This window comes from Mandrillus leucophaeus, unplaced genomic scaffold (assembly GCF_000951045.1).
Source record: "Mandrillus leucophaeus isolate KB7577 unplaced genomic scaffold, Mleu.le_1.0 Scaffold607, whole genome shotgun sequence".
Taxonomy (NCBI): domain Eukaryota; kingdom Metazoa; phylum Chordata; class Mammalia; order Primates; family Cercopithecidae; genus Mandrillus; species Mandrillus leucophaeus.
Genome location: NW_012106553.1, coordinates 100358 through 121628, shown reverse-complemented (window position 1 = coordinate 121628; position 21271 = coordinate 100358). Strand labels below are relative to the sequence as shown.

Below are 21271 nucleotides of genomic sequence, written 5' to 3'. Positions count from 1 at the left end.
TAAAATAAACCTAAAAAGTGAAATTTCTGTATTACAACAGGGGGAAAACAGTCTGTATTACAATTATTTTAACTTAAAGGTACAAAATATTTGAACAGATACTTCAAAAAATATCAAATAGTTGTATAGAATTATATAATGTAAGTTTGTTTTTATTTTTATTATATATAAATATGAATGAAATAAGTACATGAAAATATATTAAACATTATTAATCATCAGAGAAATGTTAATTTAAACCACAATGAGATCTACTGCTTACATACCAGAGTGAAATCAATTAAAATAACAGCTGACAATACCAAATGCTGACAAGGATATGAAGTCCTCATATATTGCAACTGGCAATGTAATATGGCACAGCTCTTTGTAAAACTATTTGGTAGTTTGTTAGTAAGCATACACTTACCCAGCAATCATATTCCTAGGTATTCAAGAAAAATGGAAACGTACATCCTCACAAAAATTTGTACATGAATGTTCGTAGTAGTTTTATACACAATAGAAAAAAATGGAAATAATTGGTGAATCGATAAATAATGAAGTCTATTCAAAAATGCAGTGGAATGCTGATACATGCAAAAACCACAGATAAATCTCAAAAGCATTATCACATAAGATTATATACTATATTTTTCCATTTACATAAAATTCTGGAAGGGTAAAACTAGTGGAAGAAACTGGTACATGGTTGTTGAGGCCAGGAGCTGGGGAGGGGATTAACTGCAAAGAAGCAAAAGATAATTGGAACAGGGATGGAAATATTCTATATCTTGATTGTAGTAGTAGTTACACAATGGTGTACATTTGTCAAGCCATCAGCTTTTGCACTTAAAAATTAGTATGCTTTGTGGAAAAGTATACCACATAAAACAAAACTCCCATACAAAGAAAGAATAAATTAGGCTTTAGAATGAAAGGAATCTCAAGTCAATGTTGAGGAGCAATTTAGAGGTGAATTTTTAAAATTCCACAGAGAAAGAAAGATAGTAAAATAAACTATGTGTGTTCAAATTTACAATTTCTGCTGAGTTGAATCATCAAGGTATTTTAAAATCTTGATGTAAATCAGATTCTCATGTTCCAATCTTGCAGAAGCCTGGAAAATTGGAGATGATAGTGCTATTCTGTAAGGGATAGGGAAGTGGGCAAGTCTATGGAATTGTTAATACACATAGACCACTGAGACTGAACTTAGTACTGGGTAAAAAAATAAAGGTCATCATGGAACAGATTTGCAAACAATGAAGTAAATAGAGTAGCAGAAATTTGGCTTCGTAAAAAGAAAAAAAGCGATTGTGCCAGACCACTTCAGCGCCTCTAGTTGCTGAATTGCAGGACTGGTAGTTGAACCAAAAGCAATAAACATAATGCATCTTGGCTGTGGTCAGATATTTTGATTTAGTCAAATATGGTACCCTCACCACTAAAATTGGGAAATATGGTTTGCAGTACCAGATACAGTACTAGCTGAATAGTGATATCTAAATTGTCCTGGCATGATGTGGAGAACAGCAGAAAAAGAGTAGTGTACCACACTGGGAATATCACTTTTGTTGTTGTTGTTGTTGCTTGCTTATTGCTTTTAATTCTTTTAGGTTTCAGATCCAGTGGGTACATGTTCAATATTGTTACATGAATATATTGTATAATGGTGAGGTTTGTGCTTCTGGATTACCTGTCACCCAAATAGTGAACATTGTACCCAATAGGTATTTTGTAACCCTCATCCCCTCCTATCTTCCTCAATTTTTGGAGTCCTCAGTGTCCATTATTTCCATCTTTATGTCCATGTGTATCCTTTTCGGGTTTTGTTTTGTTTTTCGTGTTTTTAGTAGAGACTGGATTTCTTCATGTTGGCCAGGCATGTCTTCAGCTCCTGACCTCAAGTGATCTGCCTGCCTTGGCCTCCCAAAGTGCTGAGATTACAGGCATGAGCCACTGTGCCCGAACACATGTATATTCACTACTTATCACCCACATATAAGTGAGGACACATGATACTTGATTTTCTTTGTCTGAGTTGTTTCACTTAGGATAATGGCCTTCAGCTCAATCCATGTTGCTGCAAAGGACATGATTTCAGGGAATAGCATTTTGAATTTTGGGTGATGATCATATGGTGTGTTTGAAGCATTAAAAAGTTTGTATGGGTAGAACATGGGGTGAGAAATGTGTGTGAGTGGGGATGGAGGGGTAGGGGGAGTTAAAGATAGATAAGGTCGCAATACAGAGGGCCTCATAAAGTCCTCAGTAAACCGTGATAAAGAGCAAGACATTATCCCTGAATTCCCAGAGCCAGCTGGTATAAGCGTCCAGGTTGTCTTTGCCCTAGCCCAAAGTTTTTTCAACTCTATCACTTGTTGCGTCTCCCTACAATTAAATGAGTAAACAATGTACTGAGAAATTAATAAAACTATGTTAAATAGACTACTTTTGAGCTCCATTTTAATTCTTGGAGAAGAGTATAAACATGGGAATTGATTCACAAAAGAACCACAATGTTGGAAACTAGAAAAAGGTAAACACTTGCATGGCTGAGTTAAGAGAACAGACAGATACGAAACTGTTATTACAGGACTCAGATAGACTTATGCACCAGTTACTAAGCAGGTTCTTGGGCAAGTCCTTTCTGTACATTTATTTTCTTATTTATAAAATAAGGATAATAATTCAAGTCAATTATCTGTTATCTGCAATTCTGAAGTTCAAGAGCTCTGAAAATCAGAAGTTGGTTCAGTTTTATTTTGATTTCTTAGGTTTGTGGCACATTCATTTGATGGTGAAACCCAGGCTTTGTACTCAATCAGTTAGTGTGAATATTTATGAATTCTGCAGAAATAATGTTTGATCTTTTGGTGCTACCCTAAATTCTGCTGGATACATTTATATGTTATACAAACTTTACTTTTTTTCTAAAATCTAAACAATTCTGGCTTCTGAAAATTCTGGCCCCAGGGGTTTCAGATAAGAGACAGTATGCTTGTAATACCTTCCTCCTAGGGTTGTAACAGGATAAAGTTTCTTAAATCAGAACTCAGTAAATGATGAAGCTATTATTATTTATCATTAATTAAGCTTAAAAATTGGATTCCCACCCCATCCCTGAGAATGAACAAGAATTAACACTTAATGATCTTTAATCTTATTCTTAATGCTTTTACACATTTTTTTGTCAAGCTTGATTTATAGTATATCAGTTATTAAAATGGAATGTGTCTCTTAAGAAGCTGTTCTACTCTGAACACTTAACCTTCATTTCTGCAACTTTTACATACTTGGAAGGATACCTTATTTGCCTTTAGGTATTAGTTGACAGACTTATTTTTCAGTCATCTTTCCTAAGGGTCATCTTATGAAATTCATGGTTAGATTATGCATTATATACTCCTAACGAAAACACGAATGGATATGCTTATTTTCTTTAAGTTCTCAATAAAAGTTCTTAATATGTCATAAAACAATTTCTGTGTAAGTCATTAGTTAAAAGTACAAGAGCAAAAATACCCATCTAGATTTCATTCAGTGTTTCCCAAGTAGAATTTTATTTTTGTGGTTGAATTTTGGCATGTGTCCTATTTCTTCAAGCTATATAAAACCCTTTTGCTGTGTCTAATCCATGGCCTGCGGGCATGGAGGACTGATTTTGCAATACTTTTCTAGCATTGGGAAACTTTTAACTAAAAATTTCGTATGCTGGAATACTTGGAAGAAAAGGAAAGGTCATTTAAACAATACCATATTTTAAAATGAAGAAATAAAGCAGCATTTTAAATATGCGATTTTTGGTAATATACTTGCCATTAGTGAGAGTTAGGGTGGGACATATCAGTAACGAATCCAACTGCCACTATGGCTCTGGCCCCCCTGTCTTTCCTCTGGGAGGATGTTAGGGCCCACTTATGATTGCAACCTGTGTGTGTGTTTATCCTTTGTTTGGATACATGTTACTAGGTGCCCCACTCTTGGCCAGCAATTCCAGTGCCTGGGTGGTTTGCCTGAGCAAAGTGCCTGAGTGGGTAGGAATGTAGGGATAGGGCTTTGACCCAGAGCACAGGGGTGATAAGGTTTACTATAGTAGTAAGGATTAGAACGAAGGTTCTCTTCTGCTTCAGAAGTGGGAAGAGGAAGCAACACAGGATAGGATTTCTATCTGGTTCTAGGTCTCAGGCTTTCTCCACTCCATTTTGCCAACTCTACAACCAACTAACCACTACTGAACTTCCTCTCCCTGAAGAAGAAAAACTTTCACTCACTTGTGAGGGAGAAGATCTGCATCCAGATCCTTTCTGTGCCATGATTAGCTGTGCTATATCAGGCCAGGTGTTTTCAGGAGTTTACGGCAGAGAGGCCCCTTTCAGCTCTTGCATTCCCCTACCTATGACATTAGACGAAAAGTGCAGGCATTCAGAGGAGTTCTTGTTTTACAGTTTCAAGCGATCTGACCTCAGGCGAAATCTCTTCACTCTAACAGATACTCCATCTTAAAAAAAATCCCATGAACCGTAATTCCTATGAGTCTCTCCAAAGTACATTAAAGACTGGATTGATTATAATCTAGGCAGAAATTTGTCTTTATGGTTGTTGTTTAATATCACTCAGTACATGCCAATACTCTTCTTTCACTTAGTTTCTGGTCATCTATGAAGCTACTCATGTTATTACTCATTTAAACCTCTCCGAGCCTCAGCTTCTTCATCCTGAAGGAAAATAACAGGAAATAATGGCACAAATATGTTTTGATAAACATAAAACCTTTTGTAAACACAGGGTTTTATTTATGATAGCAGAAAAAAAAATCTAATAACATTGACATATGTCACATCTATAGTGGCCAGTAGCAAACATGCAGCATGCAGCTATAAAAAGTGGACAGATTTTCATTGTTTTGATTTGGAATGTAACAATATCTCCTGTTGGTTATCTCCTTCCTTTCTCCACTGGCCCCAACTCTAAGCAGTATTCCACTGAACTGAAGAAACTGTACTGCCAAATTGCAAAGACATGCCCCATCCAGATCAAGGTGATGACCCCGCCTCCTCAAGGAGCTGTTATCCGTGCCATGCCTGTCTACAAAAAAGCTGAGCACGTCACTGAGGTGGTGAAGCGGTGTCCCAACCATGAGCTGAGCCGTGAATTCAATGAGGGTAAGCAGAATGTGAAGCTCTAACTGTCCAACTCCCTTGAAGGTCAACATTCTGTGGGTGTTTCTGTTTGAGACCTACCTACCTGGTTCAGACTTCTGCACTCTGATGGCAGATCAGTCTGCTTTTATTTATTTATTTATTTATTTTAATGGCTGACAGAGTATCTAACAATAATGATAAATAAATCCTTGGCTTTCATAGTGGTTGAACTATTTAATATTAGTAATTACTAGATGATCTGAGCTACTGGTTATCTTTACTCCTTACTGCTTCCTTCTTTTTATTTTTCTTGCCTTTAAAAAAATAAGAAGAAGAGGCCGGGCGTGGTGGCTCACGCCTGTAATCCTAGCGCTTTGGGAGGCCGAGGCGGGCAGATCATGAGGTCAGGAGATGAAGACCATCCTGGCTAACACAGTGAAACCTTGTGTCTACTAAAAATACAAAAAATTAGCTGGGCATGGTGGCGGGCACCTGTAGTCCCAGCTACTTGGGAGGCTGAGGCAGGAGAGTGGTGTGAACCTGGGAGGCAGATCTTGCAGTGAGCCAAAATTGCGCCACTGCACTCCAGCCTGGGTGACAGAGCGAGACTCCATCTCAAAAAAATAAATGAATAAGAGGGTGCAAGGAGACTGCATGGTAGCTGTTCTACTTGGCCCAGGCTACCATATCTTCAGATTTAGTGTTTTCCCAGAAAGATTCTCAAGTCTAGACCAGTTGAGAGCTGGAAGGGTAAGAGAAAGGAGCACCAAATGAAAGAAATAATGAAAAAAATCAGAAGAAGAAAAGGGGGAAAGAAGATGAGAAGGCAAGTAATGGGTAAGGGGAATAAATAGAAGGCCTGGAGCATACTGTGGGCAGTCAAATAAAGGACTGGGAGTCGACGGATGAGGTATCTTGAAGGCCACGTTTAGGCTCTAGGCTTGAATAAGTCATGCCTCATATTCTGCATCTCAGATCCTACAACAATTCAGCAGAAAAGGTCGGTATTTCCAAGAGTTCCCTTAGATCTGATATTATAGTTCCATGAAGGGAGACTGAATAGAGAGTGCTGAAAAGTGGAAAGTAAGAACAGCATAAAGCATAAGCAATCCTCAGAGAGTACTGAGGATGCCAAAGGTGTTGGGGGTTAGGATACTTTATAGAAAAAATATTAAAATGTAAGGATTGATAAATATAGAGAATATAATGTTAGAGAAAATTAATGGAAGAAGAAAGATAATGGATCAGAATTTAAAAGAAGAAAATAAAGTCAAAATACTCTTTAAACAACTATTTTTTACACATTAATTTCGAGTCCTTGCCAACATGGCCACATTATCCGTACCTTTGTGTCTTGCTTTTCACTTAGCAATCTGCCATAAAGAATATTGCAATATAGATAGACTTCATTATCAGCCTGCCTGACTTAGTATTTCACCAAGATAGCACACGATTTTTAAGTGTTTTCTCATTTTTTAAACATAATAATGGTTTTTAGTTTTAACCACACTAGATGATGCAGCAGAGAACATTCTGATAGACTTAGCTTTTTACTTTTATTGAATGGCTTTTGTAGACTGGGACTATGGGACTAACAGCTGTTAGAAACAGCTTTACAGGTCCTAATTCTTGGAGCATCTTCTTTCTTCTAGAGCTCTGCTAAGTATCACAATTTTATGAAACTTTACTCAGTCTCTTTTTTTAAAATTGCATCCCTTTTCTTATACCCAACTTGGGACTCCTTCAGCACACAAATGCCAGAACTTTTCTTATCTTTATAATCAACACAATGTTTAAAAGTTGAGGAGGAGGAAAGAAGAAAAAGTGGAAGTCATATCCTTGCTATCTTCTGCTTCTCCGTGTATTTGCTGGTCAGACTTTTGGGCAGCATTTTCTCAGTTAAACTGATTTTTTAAAAATTAATTTGCTTCTTTCCCTTTCATTTTCCAGGAAGCTGGCAAAATTTCCTCCGTGGGTGAGGTCAGAGATATAGTTATAGAGTTCCATAAAGCTTGAATCCTTAATCTTAAACTCCAAATTATAGGACTGTTCCCTTAAATATAGATGTACATTCCAGTCCTTCCTGTGGCTATAAAGGTTAAGACACCTTCATGTATTTGATATCTGGCTACAGAATCTGTTCCTTTCTTCAAGGATGCACATTTTCTTTATTCTACGGACTATTTATTTTGCCACCAACATCTTGTTCATGCAATTCCATGTTATTTTCTTTATTTTTAAGGTAAAGAACTAACTCTTTTATCATTTTCTGCTCTGCAGGACAGATTGCCCCTCCTAGTCATTTGATTCGAGTAGAGGGGAACAGCCATGCCCAGTATGTAGAAGACCCCATCACAGGAAGACAGAGTGTGCTGGTACCTTATGAGCCACCCCAGGTAAAAAGCAAACCAAACCAAAACACAACACTCTATGGACTGAGCAGACTTGAGAGAACATCTCTTTCAGCAACAGGGATGTTTCTAGCATCTATCACTGTCGTAGTTCTTGTCATCAAATATGTAATATTTTTGTATTTTTTTCTACCTATTCTCCACATGCTTTCCCTTCAGAATATCTAAATATACACTGGATTAACTTGGTAACACGGCTCTGTGCCCATTTTCCCATCTTAAGGGCAGATAACAATTGAACTGGCAATTGGGTGTATACATGGGATTGTTTTATCCAACTGGCAATTGGACGGGTAGTGGATGTGCAACAGTAGTGGATGCAAGTGTTACCGTAAGTGGGAAAGCCCAAGAGGGACCTCTTAGCTAAAGTTTGAATGAACAGATGATAGATTTGTAAATCTGTTGGTGAAGCAGAGTAGTGTGGTTGAAAATACACTGGTATAACAGAACCCAGGTTCTTTGGTTTGCCGGCTTGCTGTGTGGACCTTCGGCAACTCTCTCTCTCTAGACCTCAGTTGCCTTACCCATAACTATGTACTTTGGACTGGATTATTTTTAATTCTGAGAACATTTTGAGCTCTAAGATGTTATTAATGCAAGTGTATATTCAGATCTATATTGTACCGTTTTATCCACATAGGGGAAATATTCTTGGAGCATTGCTACTGTTTTTGGCAATTATTCCCCATTTTCCCTTTTCAGTGATATTCCTGAAGGTGGTATAGCCTATTTGAATTACATGATGTGGATCAGCTTACAAATGAACAGGATCAAAGATCACAAAATCTGTTAAAGCCTGTCTCACCTAATGTAGTGTTCAGTGTTGCAAACATTAGCTTTAAGCTTCCCTGGAGGCAAGATGAAGAAAAATCTACAACAGGGTTCAGAGTTTGCCCTTTTAGGAGGAAGCATATCACTTCATCAGAATTGGAATTCCTTAAATAGAGGGAAGAACTGAGAGGGAACAACGTCAGTTTAAACCATTGTTAACACAGATTATTTTCCCCTTGTTTTCAGGTTGGCACTGAATTCACCACAGTCTTGTACAATTTCATGTGTAACAGCAGTTGTGTTGGAGGGATGAACCGCCGTCCAATTTTAATCATTGTTACTCTGGAAACCAGAGAGTAAGTGGCATATGTAAAAATTGTCATTCTACACAAAAAATCATGAGCAGAGGGCAAAGTGAAATTGTGGCTGCTTTATCATTAATTTTGCATGTAAAGCGGAGAGCTTGTCCTTTGTGCTTTAAATCCTTGTTATAAATAGTTACATAAAAGATCTAAGAAAGTGGAGACAAAGGAAGGTGGGTAAAGTTAGAGGGATAAAAAGAGCTAGAAAGGTGTGCAGTCACTTCATACCTGAATTCTTGACATTTGGCTGGAATTGTTCTGATTAGACAGTGGTCCTCAAGGCATTTGACCGTTTTTTTTAAGTCTGCGCGGCCTTAGGGGATTTTATCCTGAGACATCCACTGGCTTAACTCAAGTTTCCTTCAAAATATGTAGCTAAATACAGCTGTTCAGCTAATAGCTTGGAGGCTCTTTGGAGAACAAATGGAATGTTATTTACTAATATTACTTGTGGCATGTTAGCACTTTTGTGTTCTGCCAAGTACTTTTGGGTCCATTCTCAAAGCTGCCATGGCTAAGCTGGTAGTACATTAGCGATGGCCCATATGGGAAATGGAAGTGGGAGATCTCCAGGGGACTTTCCAAATGCTTTGAATTTAACTCTTTCTTCCCCTTTATTCTAATTCCTAGTGGGCAAGTCCTGGGCCGACGCTGCTTTGAGGCCCGGATCTGTGCTTGCCCAGGAAGAGACAGGAAGGCGGATGAAGATAGCATCAGAAAGCAACAAGTTTCGGACAGTACAAAGAACGGTGATGGTACGAAGCGCCGTAAGTAGATGTAGTGGCCAAATGGGGTAGGGTTGAGTCTACTCCAGATGTTGGAGAATGGGGTGATATTGGAGAAGCTGCATGATAAGACCTGTGACCTTCAGCAGCAAGTGGGACATCAGCCCTCAGAGCCAGTGAGAATAGGAATAGCATTGAAGTGGACTCCAGGCATGTCCTATAGCTTTACACAAGCAGGTAGTCATTGTGACAATGTCTTAGTCCAGGGATTCTCAAAATAAGACTTCCACACCAGTAGCATAAACATCATCTATTCACAGACACACGCTGGCAAGATACGGGGTTTCCTGCAACGTTACTGAAGCCAGAGGGTATTTCCCAGCATACTGAATTTCTTTTATTTTTCCCCACCATCCTTCCACCTCCTTATTGCTAGGATCACAATCAATGTAAAAACAATTGTACCCAGTTAAATGGATGCTTAGGAATAGAGCCTCTAATCTTACACGTGTTGCTGGTACTACTGTCTGTTTAATATGTATTATTAAATCTGATTAATATTAATATGTACTTATTAAGTATATTTTATACGCATTATTGCTTTAGAAATGTTCCCAGGATGAGACTTGTGTTTTTCCTCCACCAGCGTTTCGTCAGAACACACATGGTATCCAGATGACATCCATCAAGAAACGAAGATCCCCAGATGATGAACTGTTATACTTACCGGTAGGTCTCCCTTGGGTGTTCATGGTTGCTTCATTTTAACTTTCTTTGAATGAGCTTTTACAGTATGATCATCATCTCGTTATCTGTGGCAATGGGAAAGGAGGTGTCTTAGTCAGTTGAAGCTGTACAACAAACTACCCTAGACTAGAGGGCTTATAAACAACAGAAGTTTATTTTCTACAGTCTGGAAGTCTGACATCGAGGTGCCCCCTCTGGTCGGGTTCTGGGGAGAGTTCTCTTCTGAGTTGCAAACTGCCATTTTCTCCTTGTATTCTCATGCCGTGGAGAGGGCTAGAGAGCTCTCTAGGGTGGTTTCTTTTTTTGTTTTTTTTCCATAAGGGCACAAATCCCATTAATGAAGGCCCCACTCTCATGACCTCAATTACTTCCCAAAGGACTCACCTTCTAATGTCATCACAATGAAGTTAAAATTTCCATCTATGAACTTTGGAAGGACACAAACTTTCAGTCCATAACTGGGATGGGGGAGTGGGGTTGACAGCTGGTGATATGCAGGAGAGAAAATATTTATTTTTTTTAATTAGAATATTCTTCTTTCTCTCCACAGTTTTGGACTGTGTTACTAGCATGAGATTCTCTACTTACCTACCCACCCAACTAAAGCTAAACTCCTAATAGAATTTTTCTTACCCAAATATTTGAAGTTAATTTGCCCTTCATTATTTCAGAATGATAAGATTATCCTAGGCAGCATGGCCATAGAAATTTAGGCCTAAAATTTTGTCAGAAAAAGTTCACAGAATTGATAATGCAGCAATTATAGCCCTGACTTTGATGTCTTTTAGGCAGCACTATCAAGAAAGTCAAGCAAGGCAGAACCCTGAGTTACAGTTGGCCCTCCCTATCTGTGTGCTCCATATCTGCAGATTCAACCAATCACAGATCTAAAATAGTTGGAAAAGCACAATAAAAAATAATAATACACCAATCAAAATAATACAAATATAATAATATAGTAAAACGACTAACTGCATAGCATTTACATTATATCAGATATTATAAGTAATCTAGAGGTAATTTAAAGTATACAGAGGGTGTGCATAGGTTACATGCAAATACTACACCATTTTATATAAGGGACTTGAGCAACCTAGGATTTTAGTATCCATGGAGGCCAGGTGGGGTAGGTAGTCCTGGAATCAGTGCTCTGCTGATACCAAAAGACAACTGTATATGTGAATGGCCAGAAGTCTTAGCCCAGTTATTATGTAAGAACCTCATTAATTCCTACAAGGGACATTACTTCTCTTGAGATCACTAATAAGATCACTTTATTAGATTATGGTGGTAGTTAGTTGAATTCTTATTGCATTAGGTCTTTGCCATGTAGGGTGGCAATGACGTTTTGGTGGCTGGTATAGCCCTTGATGCCATCTAAAGTGACATGAGACACAGCCAAGCATGGCCAGGAGATTTAACCATGAACTACTACCCTGGGATTGAACTAACAAAACTCAACAGGTTTAGGTATGCTGCACCTTCTTCCTCATCTTCTTTGGGTCCTGACTCTCAGGGGAATAAATTCCCAGTAGACCAATCAGATGGTGAGTTAGCTGAGATTCTCAGTGTCTTGGTTCTCGAGCTATAAATGGAAACTGACTTGTGACATTAAAGTAAAACATTACCCTGATACACTAAATATTCCAAAAGTCTTAATATGTTTTCAGCTGATAAAACAGGAACTGCCTGAAAAGTTATTTTAAAATTTTAGCTTGTACTAAGAAGGAGGTACCCTTCTTAGTGTTACGTCTCAAGTTGAGAGAAGGCTTAGCCTGAATAACTTATGGGTGAGGAAAAACTCCATTAATTTATTATGTATTTTGTTGGTGTTTGGTGAGTGGCAAATGTGCTAGACCTTGAGTATTTAGAGTTCAGTAGGACACAATTCTTACTTTCAACTACCTTGCCTTCTACTGAGGGCACAAACAGTTATAATGTAATAAAATAAACATTTCCTAGATCAAGGCCTAGTGCTGTGTGAGTATACAAGACGTTTCAAAGATGCAAACTATAAGGGTAAGATCAAGAAAAGCTTCTCAGAGAAGGGGCCCCACAGCTGGGATGAGTAAGAGTTAATTCAACCAAAGGTGGAGAACGTCTTTCGTTTCTGAATTCTGACTGATTCTGCCTTTCCTACTGGGTGCAGCAACTGGGGTGAGGCAGGTAAAGTGCCTAGGGTGCAAAATTTAAATAGTCCCTCACTCCCAGGGCAACACACCTGTGCTAAGTGCCTCTCTTGCCTCACTCTAGTCCTGGCCCTGCTCATCCGTTGGTTTGTTTGCTGTTGTTTTTTTTGAAACAGGATCTCACTTTGTTGCCCAGGTTGGAGTGTAGTGGCAGGATCATGGTTCACTGCAGCCTCAGACTCCCAGGCTCAAGCAATCCTCCCACCTCACCTCCCCGGGTAGCTGGGACTGCAGGTGCAGGCCACCACGCCGGCTAATTTTTGCACATTTTGTAGAGAAAAAGTTTTTTCCCAGGGTGGTCTTGAACTACTGAGCTCAAGCAACCTGTCCCCTCCCAAATAGCCGGGATTATAGGTGTGAGCCACCATGCTTGACCCTGGTCGTAACTGTAAAAGCTTTTAAGACCTTTTTTAAAAAAGATTTTAAGGTACTCTCTTAAAGAAACGTATTTTATCGCACATGAAAACTTTTATCCTATCAGACATAGTTACAATCTATTCTTATTTTTTGTAGTAGTTTAGTTTTATGAAGGTGTTGCAAAAATGGTATTGATGAATATGAATCATCTCATCGCTCATAAGATAAATTTAGGATTAGGTTTTTATGCACCTCTGGTCACATATATTTCATCAACAGATAACTATATAACTGCATTTGTTGTGTGTTTCTGTTAAGAGACATTTTATTTAATATATACTGTTGACTCATTAACATCAGACTCGTGGCCAATTAGCCTTATAACTCCTGCCTGAATGAAGTTTCTCTAACACACGTATTTTCTCCATAAGGCATGGAACAGCCTTCTCCCACTTAGGGACACTAGATAGCACTTCCGCACTGCCCTTGAGGGTCTTTTAAATAACAAAATCACCAATGAAAAGCACAAATATGTAAAAATGTAGTGCTAAATAGATCATGTAAAGAATGTGGGTTTACAGCATAAGAGCTACAAGACGACAGAGCATCTCCTTGTTCGAACCCAGCTGGGAACACGCACAGGTGATTCAAATTTTTTATCACTGCACAGGTCCGAATGACCTCAAAAGGGTCCAGAGTATTGATTTTCATGTTACAAATAAACGTTAGCAAATAAACAAATTGCAATTACGGAATCCTCGAATAATGAGGATTGACCACACTTCTAATAGTTCTACAGCTTTTCATGTTTCCTTCTTTCCTTCTGCTCACTTCCATAGGTTAGGGGCCGTGAGACTTATGAAATGCTGTTGAAGATTAAAGAGTCCCTGGAACTTATGCAGTACCTTCCTCAGCACACAATCGAAACGTACAGGCAACAGCAACAGCAGCAGCACCAGCACTTACTTCAGAAACAGTGAGTGTATCAACGTGTCATTTTAGGAGGCATGAGTGAAGGTGACTTTATTTAGATCAGCAATAGTGTGATTGATGGGCAATGTGGAACATAATGGGAGATAGCAGATTGTCATAGATTCAGATGACCTGGTGTGGCAACCCTCTTTCAGTTGCAACCTTTTTATGTGTCTTATAACCTTCCTTTGGGAATTCTGCTTATGTTCTGAAATTAAATACAAACCATTTCTGGTGAATTACAGAGAAACTCACACTAACAGTTAGTTCTCTTCTCTATATGCCTGATCCATACACACTAATAGTAAGTACACACTCTATTTGGTAGTAATGTGTATATTTGAAAACATGAAATCATTTCTCATCCCAGTGGATTGTCTTGTAAATCTCCTGGGATGCACACTGTCCACTCTTGGGAATAACATTGTAGACCAGGGATAGCAAATAGGCTTTACTATAACATAAAGTGGCTTGTTTGAATGCCGTAGTGAGAAGAATTCTGAAACCTAGTGCATGATAATTGGGGAAATATCTGGGTGCAGAAGGATAAAGTAGCATCATGTTGCCATATTTTAGCATCTCTGCTCTAGATTGTCTTCCGGCAGTACAAATTTTTATATAAATCAAGCCAGACTTTTCAAGTATATTACCATGTACGTATAACCTATTTATATGTTAAGCTTTGCCTTGAATCTTGGATCTTTCATGATGTTATTTTATGACTGACTAGAATAGTTCTTATGACAGGATGAGAGGTTGACCAATCAGGACCCTGTTTATATTTACCTTTCTGTGGTTAAAAATAATCACTGGTTTAATTAAATATTATATATGTCCTGGAAGTATTGTCAGGACTGTAGATAGGTGTAAAATATATACATTATGAGCCCACTTGAGTAATGTAGACTTTCAACTTCATACTTTAGGCAAAAAAGAAGTCAAAAGCTATCTTCCAGAGGTGAAGATTATGTTTTACAATAGAAATACAAATGAACAATAAAAATGGTTATTTTCTATGTTATTGGCTGTTGTAGGGAGTTAGCTATGGAAAATGTAATAATGAGGGCTTATTATTATTATTATTATTATTATTATTATTAAGTCTCGCTCTGTCACCCAGGTTGGAGTGCAGTGGCACGATCTTGGCTCACTGCAACCTCTGCCTAGCAGGTTCAAGCGATTCTCCTGCCTCAACCTCCCGAGTAGCTGGGATTAGAGGCGCCCACCACCACGCCCGGCGAATTTTTTGTATTTTTTGGTAGAGACGGGGTTTCACCATGTTAGCCAGGCTGGTCACGAATTCCTGCCCTCAGGTGATCCACCCACCTCGGCTTCCCAGAGTGCTGGGATTACAGGCATGGGCCACCATGCCTGGCCGTATTATTTTTCTTTAATCAATATGATCGTATCTCTGATGGTGAAGAAACATTTTCCGAGCACCTGTTGTCTACAGGGTGGAGTGGACGGCAGGGAGAAAAGCGCACTCTCTGTTCAGAGGACTTTACGCTATTTGAGCATCCAAGATCGTTTTTGGCCAGAAGGGATCTCACCATGTACTTTTAGCATAAAAGTTTTGCAAATTTTAATGGTATGGCTTTATTTGTAAGCCCGAGCAGAAAGTTTAATCACACAGAGTATTCTGAAGGCGAATTACGGTTGCAGGCACAATTTCCATTGCTGATCAGATGGATGTTTTGGGATGTCAGATGGAAACATATACTAACATATTTAAGTGAAAAATGACTTAGTTCTTATAAAATCATACAACCAGGATCAAAGAAACAGAGGCCTGTAACATCACTTATAGACCCAGGAGGGATATCTACCTTTCCCAAGAGAAGTGTGTCATGGTATTAAGAAACACCCCCAGATTTCCTCCTGTTCACTCTGGAAGTTTGACTATACCAAAATGACCCCCAAAGAATCACTAAGTAATGTATCATGCTGAACTAGTTACTGTTTAGTAGGCTTTCTTTTTTTTTTTTTTTTTTTTTCCACTTCATAGGGAAAGGTCTTATATGTAGTAGAGGAATTGGCAAGCTGCTTTTTGTAAAGTCCTGGTAGTAGATATTTAGATTTTCTGGTCTATATTGTCTTTTGCCAACTACTCAGCTCTGTGGTTGTAGCACAAAGACAGCCGAAGATAATGCATAAAGGAAAGAGAATGGCTGTTCCATAAATGGAATTTGCTTTATGGACCCTAAAATTTGAATTTCATGTAATTTTCACATGCCATGAAATATTATTCTCCTTTTGATTGTCCCTCCCCCTACTAAAAATTGTAGGCCGGGTGCGGTGGCTCACACCTGTAATCCCAGCACTTTGGTAGGCCAAGGGGGATGGATCATGAGGTCAGGAGTTTGAGACAAGCCTGGCCAATATGGTGAAACCCCATCTCTACTAAAAATACAAAAGATTAGCCGGGCATGGGGGCGCGTGCCTGTAGTCCCAGCTATTTGGGAGGCTGAGGCAGAAGAAGCGCTTGAACCTGGGAGGCGGAGGTTGCAGTGAGCCAAGATTGTGCCACTGCACTCCAGCCTGAGCAACACAGAGAGACTCCATCTCCAAAAGAAAAAGAAAAAAAAAATACATATATATATAAACTACTCTTAGCTTGCTGTAGTTTGATAGTCTGTCTTACAGATAAATGAGATGGTTCTCCTTTCATTGCTTCTTGAGTCTCCAATTTTGCTTGATAGGTGTACTTGGAAGTTACTATGTATATTCCAAATTAGAAAGGTATTAAAAGATTTTAGGAAATCCTAAAGTGGTTTTTCAGGTGGCATTTCAGTATCTAATAAAAACAATACCAGCCCTGAATAGATATCTTTTTTGTCTGAGAAAGTGAGGCATGCCTATCCAGAAATAAAATGCAGTTAATGACAACCTCATTGTCAGATGAGGCTGGAATAGTTGACTTGATTCACGTCGCACGTTCTTATTGAAGATCTGCTATGTGAAAGCATTAAGGATAGAAGAGAGAAAGATGTAGCTCCTGCCTTCCCATGGTCTACAATCTAATGGTGAATTTCTAACCTTAACATTCTGAGTTTGAAGAAAGCTCTGGAAATTTATTCTCAGCATTATGCAAGTTAATAGGACCATTTTAAACAGTTTCTGTGGATCATATGAGAAAAAGAATAGTTTCATGTCATCGTTTTAGAGACTTGACAAGCCAGGAGAATTGACATCATTCAGTTCAGGGACATATGCTAAATGTATTTGTTTTTATGGCATACACAAAAACACACAACCCTCTTTTTTTATACCATGAGTATCCCTTGCTTATTGTTTGACTAGCTCACATTGCTCTAAAGGGAATTTTTAACTCATATTTCATAAAATAATCTGTGTCACCAGAGCAGAAAACACATGTTAATATTGTGTTATTTTTAAAAGCACACAAGATTTTAGGGACATATTTATACTTTTTTGCATGTGTGACTACAGATAGATAATAAGGAACTAGTAGCTTCGTAGTTCCCTGTGTGTTCATTTAAATGTGTTACATGCATGTTTTTGGGTTGATATCTCACAGTTGCGATAACTTGTGCATGAAAATTAACAGACTGCAAAATTAAATCTTTGCAAAATATAGACATTTGGTCTAATTATGTCTTTGTAACATTACATACACATGGGTCTCCAGTGATTGATATGCATCTATATAAATCTTTCAGTTGTATTCTTCAGCTGAGTGTTTTTAGCTCTTATTTTCATGCAAATCTCCAAGAAAGAGCATGAATGACTAAACAAAGAAAAATGAAAATCTAATTTCCTGACAATCATTTGAAAAGAATAAATCAGCTTGGAAAATACCTATAATAGCCTGTGATTTTCTTTCCAAAAATGTAGTACCAATTTTATGCTGGTAAGGAATCAATTTTGTATTTTTCTTTATAGTACAGGGAAAATTAGTGGGAAGAGAACGTGCTTTCTGTAAGGTGGTACTACAATATTTTTACTTTAATTACTTCTATTAGCTTCCCACTATGTGTTTTCTTCTGCTTGCTTTTCATTTCTGCATGGTTTTTCTTTTTTAAAAAATTTCTTCACAATTACCTTCATGATCATAGGTTTTATGGAAGATAGACTTTGCGGAGTTGCTGTGAATCAAATTGTTACAGATACAAGTAGGCTTTACACTACGAAGAAATGTGATTTCAGTTAATTTGCATATATTGGAATAAATATAGAGTTATGTTTCTAGATGCCAGAATCTAATAGAAAGACAAATCAGACCTGTGTTTAGACTTCTTGCCTTCATATTATCAGGGGCATTAACGGTTAAGACAGATTTGCAGAAGCCTCTTGAGACCTGTTTAGCAATGTTTTGACTTCTGTACTTCAGATCAGTACTATTTCTTTTTCATCTTTCAATAGTTTTCCCTTATTCTTGGCTTCCAACATAAAAATGAGGCCGACATCGCTTTGTTACAATTTGGCTTAGGTTAGCTCTTACTTTCCTCTGGAAATTTATTTTTGAGCTTCTACAGGATGAATTTTATTTAAATGATAAAACAGATCTGTGACATCCTGATGAGCCCTTAGTGTTTCCTTCTCTTTCATGATCACTTGATAATTGCGGCTCATTAGTAACACAAGTCAGAGATTATTAGAACAAAGCAGGATCTTAAGTCCATGGTTCCAGCCCCTCACACCACAGCCGGAGAAACTGAGGCTCTGTGATTTTATAGCCAGTTTATAATAAAGCTCAGACTAGAGTCAGATTTAGAACACAGAGCTGTTTGTAATGTTGTGTTGTGCTTCACTGGCAGTTAAGTAAGTAGTTAATTATAAAACTTAAACATCTATTTCCATTTTTCTGTCTCTTTTTTGTATGATTGTTTTAGAGATGGAATCTAGCTATTTTTCCCAAGCTGGACTTGAACTCCTGGGCTCAAGCGATCCCCTGCCTCAGCGTCCCAAGTAGCTGCAGACCACAGGCACACCCCACTGTGCCTGGCATGGTTTTCTGACTCTGTTTTCAGTTACTTGGGATTTATTCTTGTAGATTCAGTTTAAAGTCCTGTATCTTTAAACTTGTTTGGCAATGGTTATCAAGAATATTGATATTTTGTCTCAGACTCGTGTATCTGAGAGAGAAGCAGGCAATATTTTCAGGATTATTAACGTAGAAGAGAGAAAGGTACACAAATCTCCAAACAGACAGAAAATGTCAACACCCTATTTCTAGGTTTGACAGAGAAATCCTCCACGTTTCCAGAATATCTGTTTGGAATTACCAGCTTTATAGCTTAAAAACAGATGAATATTGATAATTTCATATGATTCACCCTTATCGTTATTATGGAACTACACAAGCTTTTACAGTTTACTTTTTTTTTTTTTTGAGACAAAGTCTTGCCCTGTCACCCAGGCTGGAGTGCAGTGGCGTGATCTAAGCTCACTGCAACCTCTGCCTCCTGTGTTCGAACAATTCTCCTGCCTCAGTGTCCTGCTTAGCTGGGATTACAGGCACCTGCCACCATGCCTGGCTAATTTTTGTATTCTTTTTTTTTTTTTTTTTTTTTTTTTTTTTTTTAGTAGAGATGCGTTTCACCATGTTGGCCAGGCTGGTCTCAAACTCCTGACCTTGTGATCCGCCCGCCTTGGCCTCCTACAGTGCTGGGATTACAGGTGTGAGCCATCGCACTCAGCCTACAGTTTACTTTTGAATTTCATAGTTATGAAGTTTTCAGGGCAGAGGTTTATTATCTCTGAATTGGTAATGAAGAAAAAACTCTATCTGAATTAAACTCAGATAGATTACATTACTTTTGTAACTTCTCTCACCTCATTGCGGAATCAGGCTCAGTCCCAGGTCTTACAGGTCTTTAGTTGGCTGTACATTGCTTCCCTATCCATTTTTATCAGGGCATATTCTGTTAAGATGATATGAATTCTTGCTGGTGACATGGTTTACTGAATCCTAGCATTAAGCAAATAAAAATGGCTTTGTTCTTTTGAAAGTCATAGCCAAATGTGATTCAAAAAGCCAATCTGGGAAACAATTTCCAAACAGTTCATGAGTTTGCCCAACTTTTAGCAAAATAAAAGGGTTTATTTCTGGCATCCTTGTGGCATAAATAATTTCTTAATTATGCAAAAATTGCTTTCTTGGGCTTGATATATACATTTATAGGCCGAGTTTGTTACTCAGAGGATTAAGGTATTTCTCTCTGTCAATCTGGGAATATCCAAAATACTCATTAAACAGTTCTTTTTAAATGCATGATGACACAGGCCCCATTCTGATAATATCTTATTTCTCCATACCTCACACTTAGGCTAGACAAGAACTGTAATGAGGGATAATAATTGACCAGATGACATTTTACGAAAGAGTAAAGTTTATTCTTCTTTTACATTCCTTTTTTTAACTAATTGAGTCTGGTAAATCATATGCTAAGCACTGTGTTAAATACCTTGATCTACCTTATCTCAGTGGTCCTCGACTGAATCGCCTTGTGTAACTTGTTAAAAATATGTTTTCCTGGATGCCAGCTTGTGTTGGAAGGGAGCCAGGAAAATGCATTTTTATAAGTTTCACAAGTGATTCTGATGTTCATTTCTGTTACTACAGCCTTATCCCATTTCTTCCTCATAAAAATCTTGAGAAGTCTCAGTAATTTTAAAAGAAGATACATTGGAAGAACAAAAATAGTTTTTCAGGCACTCTATTCTGTCTATACTATGATCATGAAGGTATAAGGAGTGCGTTTCTGTATTCAGTTGATTTGAATAGATGAAATCCTAAGCCTTCATTGTCTTCTTTTCTCTGGTTCCTCTCTGCAGTCTCCTTTCAGCCTGCTTCAGGAATGAGCTTGTGGAACCCCGGAGAGAAACTCCAAAACAATCCGACGTCTTCTTTAGACATTCCAACCCCCCAAACCGATCAGTGTACCCATAGAGCCCTATCTCTATATTTTAAGTGTGTGTGTTGTATTTCCATGTGTATATGTGAGCGTGTGTGTGTGTGTGTGTGTGTGTGTGTATCTAGCCCTCATAAACACAACTTGAAGACACTTTGGCTCAGAGACCCAACTGCTCAAAGGCACAAAGCCACTAGTGAGAGAATCTTTTGAAGGGACTCAAAACTTTACAAGAAAGGATGTTTTCTGCAGATTTCGTATCCTTAGACCTGCCACTGGTGGGCGAGGAACCACTGTGTTTGTCTGTGAGCTTTCTGTTGTTTCCTGGGAGGGAGGGGTGGAGTGGGGAAAGGGGCATTAACAAGTTTATTGGAACCCTTTTCTGTTTTCTTCTGTTGTTTTTCTAAAATTCATAGGGAAGCTTTTGAGCAGGTCTCAAACTTAAGATGTCTTTTTAAGAAAAGGAGAAAAAGTTGTTACCGTCTGTGCGTAAGTAAGTTGTAGGTGACTGAGAGACTCAGTCAGACCCTTTTAATGCTGGTCATGTAATAATTTTGCAAGTAGTAAGAAACGAAGGTGTCAGGTGTACTGCTGGGCAGTGAGGTGTTCTTTACCAAAAGTAATCAACTTTGTGGGTGGAGAGTTCTTCTTTGAGAACTTTCATTATTTGTATCCTCCCCTCATGTGTAGGTAGAACATTTCTTAATGCTGTGTACCTGCCTCTGCCACTGTATGT

At 38.3% G+C, this 21271-nt stretch overlaps 1 protein-coding gene across 1 annotated transcript in view; it reads left to right on the top strand.

The window, feature by feature from the left end:
- The first annotated feature begins 4846 nt into the window (after positions 1–4846).
- Positions 4847–21271, top strand: part of TP63 (tumor protein p63) — a 30331-nt gene continuing 13906 nt past the window's right edge. The window contains exons 1-6 of the mRNA XM_011999885.1: positions 4847–5147; positions 7407–7522; positions 8555–8664; positions 9301–9437; positions 10042–10124; positions 13528–13664. Coding sequence (XP_011855275.1) covers positions 4847–5147; positions 7407–7522; positions 8555–8664; positions 9301–9437; positions 10042–10124; positions 13528–13664 — 884 coding nt within the window. The remainder of the gene's footprint in view (positions 5148–7406; positions 7523–8554; positions 8665–9300; positions 9438–10041; positions 10125–13527; positions 13665–21271) is intronic.